The following is a 12,500-nucleotide window of genomic DNA, read 5'->3' as shown; positions in this document are numbered from 1 at the left end:
AGATGGCAGGTAGACTTACAGTCTATGAGTTTTCAAGGAAAATGTAAAAACACTGTTACATTTGCCCCTGATCTACTCTCACACACACACCAGTGGCAGATTTAGGCATAGGCGACATGGGCAGTTGCCCAGGGTGGCAACTTATGGGTGGGGTTGTTGACCCACCACCCCTCGGTCAACAACTTTGGGGTCGTGATGAAGCGGGTTTTGCCCAGGGCACCATACAAGCTAGAACCGCTACTGACAAACACACACAGAAGTGAGCATTTTACCGGTTCAGTTGGGTCTGTGCGGCGTGTGGCAGGCTGTTGTATCGTCGCTCAGTGTGTGTGTGTGCGAGTGTGTGTGTTGCCATGTGCAGGAGAGTCTGTGGAGAGTTGCGACTGTTCTCGTCCCACAGTAACGTATGTGTGAAGTTTCCACACAGTTTGAGTTCAGACAGCGACACACACAGCAGCGCAGCGGGAACAGCCACTAACTGATTCCCTTCAACATTCAGAGACCTCAAAGACCTGAACACACACAAACAATCAATATACACACATCACAAACTCTATCTGAACACTTACAATTGTCATTTCGTAAGATCAAGTGTGATATGTGTGTCTCAAACGCTGCTGGATCTTTTCTCAGAACAGTTTTGCTCAATGACTTTGAATGAACAGGCTTGATGGTGATTTTTAGTGGATGTATGAAGTTCAGCACATTCACATCAACACACAGACAAACACAAAGTGACATTCAACACTACAACTATTATCGTTTAAAACCTAACAAACATCTTTTTGTTTATCTTGAAATGTGTGCTTGATCGTTCCATCAAATTACACTTGCTTTGATATTTTATCTATTAACATTTATATGAAGGTAGATTAGTACCTAAAAGATTAGCATGTGTAAAGTAAGATTTGCAAAGGTGTAAATGAAGTTGCAAGCGTAAAAATAAATTGCGTGCTCACTGAACGTTTTGTAAAGGTGTAAGTGAAGTTGCAAGCGTAAAAATAAATTGCGTGCGCACAGAACGTTTTGTAAAGGTGTAAATGAAGTTGCAAGCGTAAAAATAAATTGCGTACTCACTGAACGTTTTGTAAAGGTGTAAATGAAGTTGCAAGCGTAAAAATAAATTGCGTGCTCACAGAACGTTTTGTAAAGGTGTAAATGAAGTTGCAAGCGTAAAAATAAATTGCGTGCGCACAGAACGTTTTGTAAAGGTGTAAATTAAGTTGCAAGCGTAAAAATAAATTGCGTGCTCACAGAACGTTTTGTAAAGGTGTAAATGAAGTTGCAAGCGTAAAAATAAATTGCGTGCTCACAGAACGTTTTGTAAAGGTGTAAATGAAGTTGCAAGCGTAAAAATAAATTGTGTGCGTACTGAACGTTTTGTAAAGGTGTAAATTAAGTTGCAAGCGTAAAAATAAATTGCGTGCGTACTGAACGTTTTGTAAAGGTGTAAATGAAGTTGCAAGCGTAAAAATAAATTTTTTACGCAATTTATTTTTACAAATAAATTGCGTGCGCACTGAACGTTTTGCAAAGGTGTAAATGAAGTTGCAAGCGTAAAAATAAATTGCGTGCGCACTGAACGTTTTGCAAAGGTGTAAATGAAGTTGCAAGCGTAAAAATAAATTGCGTGCGCACTGAACGTTTTGCAAAGGTGTAAATGAAGTTGCAAGCGTAAAAATAAATTGCGTGCGCACTGAACGTTTTGTAAAGGTGTAAATGAAGATGCAGTTTTTCACATTAATATGGCCGAAAATATTGCAAACCTGCAATCAGCGATATTCAAGCAAAGAAAGGGTGTCATGAACAGCAAAACGGACTGACCACGTAGAATCAGTCTGTATGTGTAAAATAAACAACAATGAACAAACGTGTAAATGACTTGTGTTTGTGGCATAAATATTTTCTAGAAATAATCCGATATACACTGTTTCGTCCTCCCGTTTCTTTGCACTCACACTTTTGGCACGACTTTCTCACTCAGAAGAGTTTTGCAAGCGTGAGGGCAAAGGCGTCTACCTGCCTCTTGTAACCAATCAAATTAGGTTTTTGTTGACCAGTTTACTCTGACCTGATTGGTTAAATAATGTGACAGACCGCTGCTTCATATGACTCAGTGTCGTTCCTCTGGCAGAACACTCTCTGTCCTTTCTGTCCTCAATCCAGTGTTTTCATGCTTATACAAAGCATTAAAATATCTCAAATCTAAAATATCTGTGCACATGCAATTTTTTACGCTTGCAATTTGAATTACACTTTTAAAAATCTTACTCTGCGCATGCAAATTTTTCAGCATGCTAATTTACCTTCCTACATTTAGACATTTTTAAGTGTAATGCAAGTGAACAAATCATTTAGTAAAAAAACAAATGTAACTGTTGTGATTTAGAGTGAAGATTGACATTAGAACAAACAGAGCCAATTCTTTGATTACTGTCTTTTGCCAGGAAGCAAATCATTTGTTTTCAGATGATCCTCTTGATTTCTGATTTAACATGTTGAATAATCTCAAGCATGTTTACCTGAGATTACTGATGTCACTGCTGAGTGATGTGATGAGATTATAAGACACATCCAGATACTGTAGACACTGAAGAGAATACAACCTAAACACACATTAAACCCTTTTTTAGGACCATTATTTAAATGACAATTCAGCACATTTTCAAATGTCATTATTACAATGCAAAAAACTATTAAATATTACTTAAATTACGAAGACGGCTAATTATAAATGATGACCGTATTTGTTGCACTGCCTTTAATTGCTGCCGTTTTAATTTATTTATTGTCCTGAAAATAATCAGATCTTGATGATCCTGAAATACAGTAGGCATACTAATGTAAAACCTCATTTCCCATGTCTCTCTTTAGATTTTGTGGTGAAATCCACCTGTTTTCTTACTCTTTTGGCAGGTGTGTTAGTTTGCAGAATGAGATGACGAGTGTCTTGAGTTTGTGGAGTTTGTTGATTTGATCAGAAATCTGTTGTATTGGATTATCTCTCATCTTCAACACCTGCAGCTCAGTCAGACCGCACACCTGACACACATACAGAGAGGTGCAACTACAGTTTATTCACTGAAGGAAGTGTGTCAGACATGAAGAGTAATGATGGTGAAAGCAGCACCTCCAGAGGGACACGTGTCAGATCATTGAATGACACGTTTAGATACTGAAGACTCGCAGTCACTGGAGAAACATCAGGAAGATCTGAGAGGAAATGAGCCTGCAGGAAACACACACACACATGTGAGTGATTCACGACAGATTTCACTTTAATCATCTCATACACTCTTATAAATACACAGTAAAACACTAACTCAAGCACAATGAACAAAACACTGTGACACAATTACACACTGATCCTTAAACTGAAAAGGCAAAAGGGAAGTACAGATCATCAATTTCCTCTTTTAATCGGAATGTTTCATTTCCTAAAGTCATCTGCTCCTGTTTGGAAAAACTGCTCTGTGTCTCTACCGCAGTTTTCAATGCTAAAGACCCTGAAATATGATGATATCCTTGCAAAAGACCCCCTTCCTAAAATATAAAAGCTGATTTTTATTTTCATGTATAAAGACCCAATTTTACTGTGTAAGAAAAATAGTGTAACATGTTAGCAAAATTAATTAAATGGCTTTTATATTGTCATTTAACCAAAGCCTAAAGATATTAAAATATGATCTGTAAAATATTATCCCCAAAAATATTTTCTTTTTCTTAACCTCTCATATTTAATTAATTTTTGGATGTACATCTGAAGAGAAGAATGTCCAGTTGTATAGTGTGATCAAAATAAATATTGTTCAAAGCAGCTTTAATTAGAAAATGGCCATAACATAGCCAGGTCTCCTAAGCAACCAAATTGGCCTGGTTGCTAGGGAGGGTAGAGTCACATGGGGTAACCTCCTCATGGTCGCTATAATGTGGTTCTCCCTCTCGGTGGGGCGTGTGGTGAGGTGAGCGTGGATGCCGCGGAGAATAGCATGAAGCCTCCACACGCGCTACGTCTCCACGGTAACGCGCTCAACAAGCCACGTGATAAGATGCGCGGATTGACGGTCTCAGATGTGGCGGCAACTGAGATTCATCCTCCACCACCCGGATTGAGGCGAGTCACTACACCACCACGAGGACTTAAAAAGCACATTGGGAATTCCAAAGTGGAGAGAAAAAAACATGGTTTCCAGCAAAAAAAAATTAACTGCTGTTTTACTATAGTAAACCTGCGGTAAACAATTAAAGGAATATTCCGGGTTCGATACAAGTTAAGCTCAATCGACAGCATTTGTATCATAATGTTGATTACAACAAAAATTAATTTTTGACTCGTTCCTCCTTTTCTTTAAAAAAGCACAAATGTGTGTTCCAGTGAGACACTTACAATGGAAGTCAATGGGGTCAATTTTTGGAGGGTTTAAAGTCAGAAATGTGACGCTTATAATTGTATAAAAGCACTTACATTAATTCTTCTGTTAAACTTGTGTATTATTTGAGCTGTAAAGTTGTTTAAATCATAATTTTTACAGACATTTTATGGTTTTAAGGGGTTACAACGCTGTGTTGTCATGGCAACAAAGTTGTAAAATTGTCTATATTTTTCCACAGATGTGGTTAGTAAGTGATTTTATGACAGTAACATCATGTTAACACACATATTGTTTATGTCTTGTGTCTATACTTTTGAAACAGTGAGTATTTTAATGTTTACAGATTATTGACCCCATTGACTTCCATTGTAAGTGTCTCACTGGAACACACATTTGTGCTTTTTTTTTAAAGACAAGGAGGAACGAGTCGAAATTAATTTATGTTGTAATCAACATTATGACACAAATGCTGTTGATTGAGCTGAGCTTGTATTAAACCCGGAATATTCCTTTAACCATTTTTTGTTAGAGTTTAAAAAAATCAACATGTACCACAAACAAACTATTGTGTTACTATAGCAAAACTAACCATGTTTAGAAAGATTATGATTTTTAAGTTTTGCCTACATATCATGGTTAAAATATGGTAACTGTAGTAAAACCATAGTTCATTTTCATAAGGGATGGATAAAGGTATTATGTGGGAACTTACAAAACTGTTTCAGAAAATAAATTCCCTCCGTATGAATCACTTCACACATACGATTCATTCGGAGTCGCAGTTCAGCACAGAAGAGTTTGTCATCTGAATGTGCGTCTGACAGATCTGTTAATTATAAACGGAGTGATCTAGTTTTGTTTGGCTGACTGAGTTATTTTGAGTACCCACCATTTCCCCGTTTACCCGGTGTTAAAGAACCATCAGTTTTCAGTGACTTAATGATTCTCATTCTAACTTAATCTGTCTCACCAGCATCACGACACACCTTGAAGCTGAGACTCAGACCACCTCGTGTGAGACAGTCGAGAACGGCGAGCTCAGACGGGCTGATGATATCACACTCTCCTCCACCACGGAACGGTGAGCGTGTGCGGCGAGAACCCTGGAAGTGTGAACTCGTCACAGAGTTCAGAAGAACCTCATGAGCTGCACAGGAACACGAGACAGAGACTGTAAACACGTGCAGTGAGTGAGTGTTTGTTACTGGACTGTGTGTTCTTACCTGTGTATGATTGTACAGTGTGTGTCTCTGTTGACATCCACAGCTGGTCCACAGATGTATCCTGCTGAGATCCAGAGAGTCCACGAATCCCAGAATTCCTCCTGAAAGATGTTTGGGCTTGTGCTTCCAACTGAATCCTCGCCGCTAACTCTGAACATAAACACAATCTGATATACTTCAAGAACATCAAAAGATGAATGTAGAAGTGTTGGGCCGCAGGTAATCACATGACGGATCTAAAACAACAGCATGATTGTGACATCATATTTCTGAAATATACTGTATGTGCGTTTCTGTAACTTCAGGCACTTTCATGTCCTCAGGGCTTGATTTTATTCAACTAACAGATTTCAACTTTTTTCTTTTTGTTATATGAAGGTCTCATTAAAACTGAATTGGGACCTTTTCACCAGGCCATTTATTTTTGGTACTTTTTAAATGTCTTTTAAATTAATTTTTTATCCTTCAGACCCAGACATTGTATGAAAATACATTATAAAAATTATTACATGTTTAAAACTGTGATCATCTAAAAGAGTGAAATGAGCAGAAACCATTTCAATATTGATTGTGTGAAAATTATTTCTATTAATTTATCAAAAATTAGGGTTAGGTTATGGTTAACCTAATCACCCAAAAATAGTAAATACTGGGCACCATATGTCAAAATGATTGATGAGGGGGCGTGTCCGGAAGAAGTTGACATATGTTTATGTTCGATAACCATAACCGGAAATGTCTGACCAGATGTGTGTTTGAGAGATAATAATAAGCGAGCATGCGATTCAAAAGGTGTGTGTTTTCCTGAGTGTTTATAACTCTCCACATTCAGAAAACTATTCTGAACGTTGTTGAAATGGCTTTTTCTCCGTTGAGAATGCAAGTTGATTTAACTGAATGGATGACTTTTGCCCCAAAGCACAAGAATGCATTGAGTGTGCCAGAGTTAACATCGGACATGGTGAAGTGTGAATTTCCCATAGCCTATGAGAGTGTTGGCGGATTCAGGTTTAATAAAACAACACGTACCATCAAGATCTACACTAAAGAAGTTGATGATGACTCATTTGACAATCTTCCTTTATTTTTCACGGAAGAAGATTTGTGTTATTTCTATACTTGTGTCTGGAAGACTTTGGCGGCCGTCCGAGACACACCTCTGTCCATTATCGTTAGGTTAGAGGTTGCAGAATGCACTTTTTTTCTCCCAATTTGGAATGTCCAATTCCCAATGTGACTCGCCTCAATCTGGGTGGTGGAGGACAAATCTCAGCTGCCTCTGCGTCTGAGACCGTCAACCCACACATCTTATCACACTTGTTGAGCACGTTACCATGGAGACATAGCGCGTGTGGAGGCCCATGCCATCCACTGCGGCATCTACACACAACTCACCACCGAGAGCGAACCACATTATAGCGATCATGAGGAGGTTACCCTGTGTGACTCTACCCTCCCTAGCAACCGGGCCAATTTGTTTGCCTGGAGACCTGGCTGGAGTCACTCAGCCTGCCCTGGGATTCGAACTCATGAACTCCAGGGGTGGTAGCCAGCATCTTTACCACTGAGCTACCCAGGCCCCCATTCAGAATGCACTTTTAATATTTAGAAATTCATGGCACACACTTTTGACAACTAGGCTGCTAAAACACCTCATGTTTTATGTAAAAAGATGTGTTTGTCCCTACTGTTACACCTGCCAGCCAAGCTGCTTCCCTTGAGCACCACCAGAGGTCCCCTTCGCCCGAGTATTAACTGTTCACTCACCTGCTTCTTGTTAGCTTATTAAGCATGGGACTATATAAACACTGTGTTGCATATGCTCAGTGTGAAGTCTTGTTTTGCCCCGTAAACATTACTGAGTGTTGTCTACATTTCTGCCTGCTTCTCCATGCCTGACTCTTGCCTGTTACCCATTTATGGATTATTGCCTGGACTGCTTTACAGTGTTCAACCTTTGCCTATCTCATTGTTTGTGGATATACCTGTGGACTGTTTGTCTGTGAAAGACCTTTGCCTGTTTTCTGGTTTATGGATTTATGTCAAGACTGCATAACGTCAACTGTGCTGTTAACTGTTCTTATTCTCCTGAGGCTGTTACTTTATTTACTTCAATAAAACCACACATGGATTCTAACCAAAGTTTCCAAGCCTCCTCCGTGTTACAGAAGACTTCACCACCTATGGATCCAGCAGAAATGTATCACCTTCAAACTATGGTCACATCACAAGCCACCACCTTAACTCGACATCATGAACAGTTATGCAAACTTACCTCTCTAGCCGAGGAATTGGTGCAGTCTCTACGGCCCACATAAACAACTACACCATCCACGCTCACCGAAGCAACCAGTTCCAGTTCCGCGTCAGCCAGCATTTCTGGGGTGAGTCCTCGGTTACCGTTTCCTGAGAAGTATGATGGTTCTACTGATAAATGCCAAGGATTTCTCATGCAATTCAGATTATTTCTTGTGCAACAACCACATCTATATCCATCTGAAGAAGCAAAAGTCAATTTTGTCACCTCCCTCCTCACTGGGCATGCACTCGATTGGGCTACTGCGGTCTGGGAAGGCGAGAACAATATTCAACGTTCGCTTGAATAGTTTCAAGCACGATTTAGGGAGGTGTTTGGACAAACGACAGATGGCCAGTCACCTGGTGAAACCGTACTGATGCTCAAACAAGGTAACCATGCTGCTGCAGATTATGCTCTGGACTTTCATACCTTAGTTGCACAAACTGGATGGCTGGATGATACATTCAAATTGCTGTTTCATAAAGGACTTAATGCTGAGCTTCAAGCAGAACTAGCCTGTCGTAATGAAGGCCTCACTCTTGACCAGTACATTAACTTGACCATTCGATTGGACAACTTGATGCGCTCCCGCCGACCCACCAGAAAAGTATCTTCAGTCTTGCCTCCAGTACATATCAACACCCCTGTTGAGCCCATGCAAATTGGTTGCACTAAAATTTCTCCTGAGGAGAGAGCCTGTCATTTCCAGTTTCAATTATGTCTCTACTGTGGAGGTTCCAGTCACTGCCTAGCATCTTGCCCAGTTCAACCAACAACCTCAAACAAGTCTCTGGTGAGTTTGAACTCTTCTCAACTCCCTACTACTAGTTAGCTGCTATTACCCATAACGATATCGCATGATAACATGAAAATAGAACTTCAAGCATTACTTGACTCTGGGGCAGCTGGCAATTTTATTAACCAGAATCTGGTGGAGAAATATAAGTTACCTGTTACTCACTGTAATTCTCTACATGTCACAGCCTTAAATGGTCGTCCGCTGGGCACGGGCTCCATACGTCAAGTTTCTCAAACCATACAACTGCAAGTTGGTCTGTTACATAGAGAGGACATCCAGCTCTTAGTCATCCATTCCCCCAGAAATCCCGTTATCCTTGGGTTACCTTGGCTTCGTAAGCATAATCCCATTGTCTCCTGGAGAGATGGTCAAATTTTAAGCTGGTGCCCTAGTTGCTTCGATGCCTGTCTGACTCCTGTTGCCCCATTAAAACGGTGTAGTACCAATTTTTCTTCTGCTCTTGTCAAAGAAGAACCAGTCTCACCTGTGGAGTATGCTGATCTTTTCAAAGCCTTCAGTAAAGTCAAAGCTGCCCAGCTTCCTCATCGTCCTTGTGATTGAGCTATTGACCTACTGCCCAGCACATCTCCGCCCCGAGGACGCATCTATCCGTTATCAGAGCCAGAAACCAAAGCAATGGAAGAATATGTTGAAGAAGCTCTGGCGAAGGGTTTTATCCATCCTTCCACTTCTCTTGCTGCAGCTGGTTTCTTCTTCATTGAAAAGAAAGATGGAGGTCTTCGCCCATGTATAGATTACAGAGATCTCAACGACATCACTGTGAAATTTTGTTATCCATTACCCCTTGTGCCTTCTGCTCTGCCAAGATTTTTACTAAGCTGGATTTACGCAATGCTTACAATTTGATACGTTTCCGCAAGGGGGATGAGTGGAAGACTGCCTTTTCAACTTGTGCAGGGCACTATGAATACTTGGTCATGCCCTTCAGCCTTTCCAACTGTCCTTCTGTGTTCCAGTCCTTTGTCAATGAAATATTCCGTGATATGCTCAACAAAGGGATCATTTTATATATCGATGATACCCTGATCTATTTCTCCACACTCGAAGAACACGTTCAGCAGGTACGCCAAGTCCTTCAACACCTCATCCAGCATCAACAATATGCCAAAGCTGAGAAATGTGAGTTCCACAAAGAAATCATCCATTCCTTGGGTAAATTATTGGACCAGATGGAGTAGCTATGGATACCTCCAAAGTAAGAGATGTTTTGGATTGGCCTCAACCAAGAACTGTGAAGGAGTTACAACAGTTTCTTGGATTCACCAATTTTTATAGATGTTTCATCAGAAGCTTCAGTTCAGTAGCTGCACCTCTTACTTCCCTTCCCCGGGGAGCCACTAAACATCTACAGTGGCATCCAGCTGCCTCTGCTGCCTTTGAGGAACTCAAGAAATGCTTAACAAGTGTGCCCATATTTTGTCATCCAGATCCTATGTTACCCTTTATCCTAGAAGTGGATGCATCCAACACCGGTCTTGGTGCAGTTCTCTCCCAACGACATGGTAACCCAGCTAAATTATTTTCCTGTGCATTCGCCCGTAAACTCTCCTCTGCAGAACGGAACTATGATGTTGGCAACTGGGAATTATTAGCCATGAAGGCTGCAACTGAGGAGTGGCGGCATTGGTTGGAAAGAGCTAAGCACACATTTCAAGTAATCACAGATCATCATAACCTTGAGTACATTTGAGCAGCCAAGTATTTAAATCCCCATCAGGCCAGGTGGGCATTGTTTTTTACCCGATTCGACTTCACGATCATATTACGACCAGGCTCTAAGAACACTAAAGCCGATACATAATCTCGAATACATGACAAATTGCAAGAGACCATCAACAACAAATCCATTATACCCTCTTCTCTGGTGATAGCTCCTGTGCACTGGGATATCATGGATGACTTGATCCAGGCCAATATCCAAGTTACACCACCTGCTGAATGTCCACCCAATATGACCTATGTTTCTGCCAACATGCAGAAACATAGGTCATTGACCACAAGTGCTCAAATGGGTTCACACATCGTTGTGTTCTGGTCACTCAGGCATACAGCCCACCAACCGTCTCCTTCAAAACATATTCTGGTGGGAATCACTCACTCTTGACAACAACCTATGTACGTGAGTGTTAAATATGTGCCACATCCAATTCGTTGAATCAAGTTCCTGCTGGTCTTCTACAACCTTTGCCCCTTTCTCAATGCCCATGGTCACACATAGCTCTTGACTTTATTACCGATCTTCCCGAATCACATGGAAAGACAGTCATTCTCTCCATAATCGATTGATTCTTGAAAGCCAGTCACTTACTCCCACTGTCCAAACTCCCCACTGCACTGGAAACTGCAGAAACCCTGTTTAATTATGTTTTCAGACTGTACGGCCTCCCTGATGATATCGTATCTGATAGAGGACCATAATTCACATCTTGAGTGTGGTCGGCCTTCTTCAAACAACTCAATGTCAACATCAGCTTAACCTCTGGTTACCATCCACAATCTAATGGACAAACCAAACGCCTCAATCAGGAATTGGAGCGCTACATATGCACATATTGCCAATTGAACCAGTCCGAATGGAGCCGGTACCTTCCCTGGGCAGAATATGCTCAACTCACTTGTCAAGCTTTCCACTGATCTCACACCATTCAAATGCATACTAGGATACCAACCCCCTCTATTACCCTGGTCTGGTGAACCATCTGATGTTCCCACCATTGATGATTGGATGCGACGAAGCGAACAAGTGTGGGATCAAGCCCACGTGCATCTCCAGAGAGCAATATGTCAGCAAAAGGAGAGGCTGATCATCACCATCGTCCAGCTCCTGCCTATCAACCGGGGCAATGAGTCTGGTTATCAACCAGGGACCTTCATCTCCGGTTACCATGCCGCAAGATCAGTCCCAAGTATGTAGGTCCATTCAAAATCATCAAACAAGTAACACCAGTGTCATTTAAACTTCTCCTCCCTGCTAATTAATCACACCTCTCCCACTTTCCATGTTTCCCTGTTAAAACCTGCTGGTGGTCCATGGAGGTATGATGAACCTGGCACCCAGAGATGACCCCCCCACCCCACCCCACCCCCAACAAGCTCCTGGATTCCCGTTGTCGGGGTCACTTACTCCAATACCTGGTGGATTGGGAGGACAATGGACCAGAGGAGCGTTCTTGGGTTAACGCAGAGGACATCCTTGATCCTTCCCTCATCTCGGAATTTCATCGTGACTACACAAACCTGATTTCCTCGAGCGCTACCAGAGGTCCCCCTCACCTGAGTATTTACTGTTCACTCACCTGCTTCTTGTTAGCTCATTAAGCATGGGACTATATAAATACTGTGTTGCATATGCTCAGTGCGAAGTCTTGTTTTGCTCCGCAAACACTACTGAGCGTTGTCTACATTTCTGCCTGCTTCTCCGTCCCTGACTCTTGCCTGTTACCCGTTTATGGATTATTGCCTGGACTGCTTTACTGTGTTCGACCTCTGCCTGTCTCATCATTTGTGGAAATACCTGTGGGCTTTTTGCCTGTGTAATACCTTCACCTTTTTTCTGGTTTATGGATTTATGTCAAGACTGCATAACGTCAACTGTGCTGTTAACTGTTCTTATTCTCCTAAGGCTGGTACTTTATTTACTTCAATAAAACCACACATGGATTCTAACCAAAGTTTCCAAGCCTCTGTGTTACACCGGCACACACTGAAGATGTATTTGTTTTAAAGTATTTGTTATGCATACCCGGTTATCTTATTTCAAACCAAAGAAAAAGACGTTGTACAAG

At 41.3% G+C, this 12,500-nt stretch overlaps 1 protein-coding gene across 1 annotated transcript in view; it reads right to left on the bottom strand.

Moving 5' to 3' along the window:
* Positions 1–12,500, bottom strand: part of LOC127448052 (uncharacterized) — a 25,832-nt gene that overhangs the window by 1,124 nt on the left and 12,208 nt on the right. Inside the window, exons 4-12 of the mRNA XM_051710305.1 lie at positions 9,737–9,862; positions 7,872–8,002; positions 7,735–7,777; positions 5,597–5,746; positions 5,360–5,520; positions 3,131–3,229; positions 2,906–3,042; positions 2,523–2,606; positions 273–512 (exon numbers count right to left, since the gene is read on the bottom strand). Coding sequence (XP_051566265.1) covers positions 273–512; positions 2,523–2,606; positions 2,906–3,042; positions 3,131–3,229; positions 5,360–5,520; positions 5,597–5,746; positions 7,735–7,777; positions 7,872–8,002; positions 9,737–9,862 — 1,171 coding nt within the window. The remainder of the gene's footprint in view (positions 1–272; positions 513–2,522; positions 2,607–2,905; positions 3,043–3,130; positions 3,230–5,359; positions 5,521–5,596; positions 5,747–7,734; positions 7,778–7,871; positions 8,003–9,736; positions 9,863–12,500) is intronic.

The sequence above is a fragment of the Myxocyprinus asiaticus genome, chromosome 11 (assembly GCF_019703515.2).
Source record: "Myxocyprinus asiaticus isolate MX2 ecotype Aquarium Trade chromosome 11, UBuf_Myxa_2, whole genome shotgun sequence".
Classification (NCBI taxonomy): domain Eukaryota; kingdom Metazoa; phylum Chordata; class Actinopteri; order Cypriniformes; family Catostomidae; genus Myxocyprinus; species Myxocyprinus asiaticus.
Note: the sequence above shows the minus strand (reverse complement) of the source record. Positions and strands in the feature narration are given on the sequence as shown.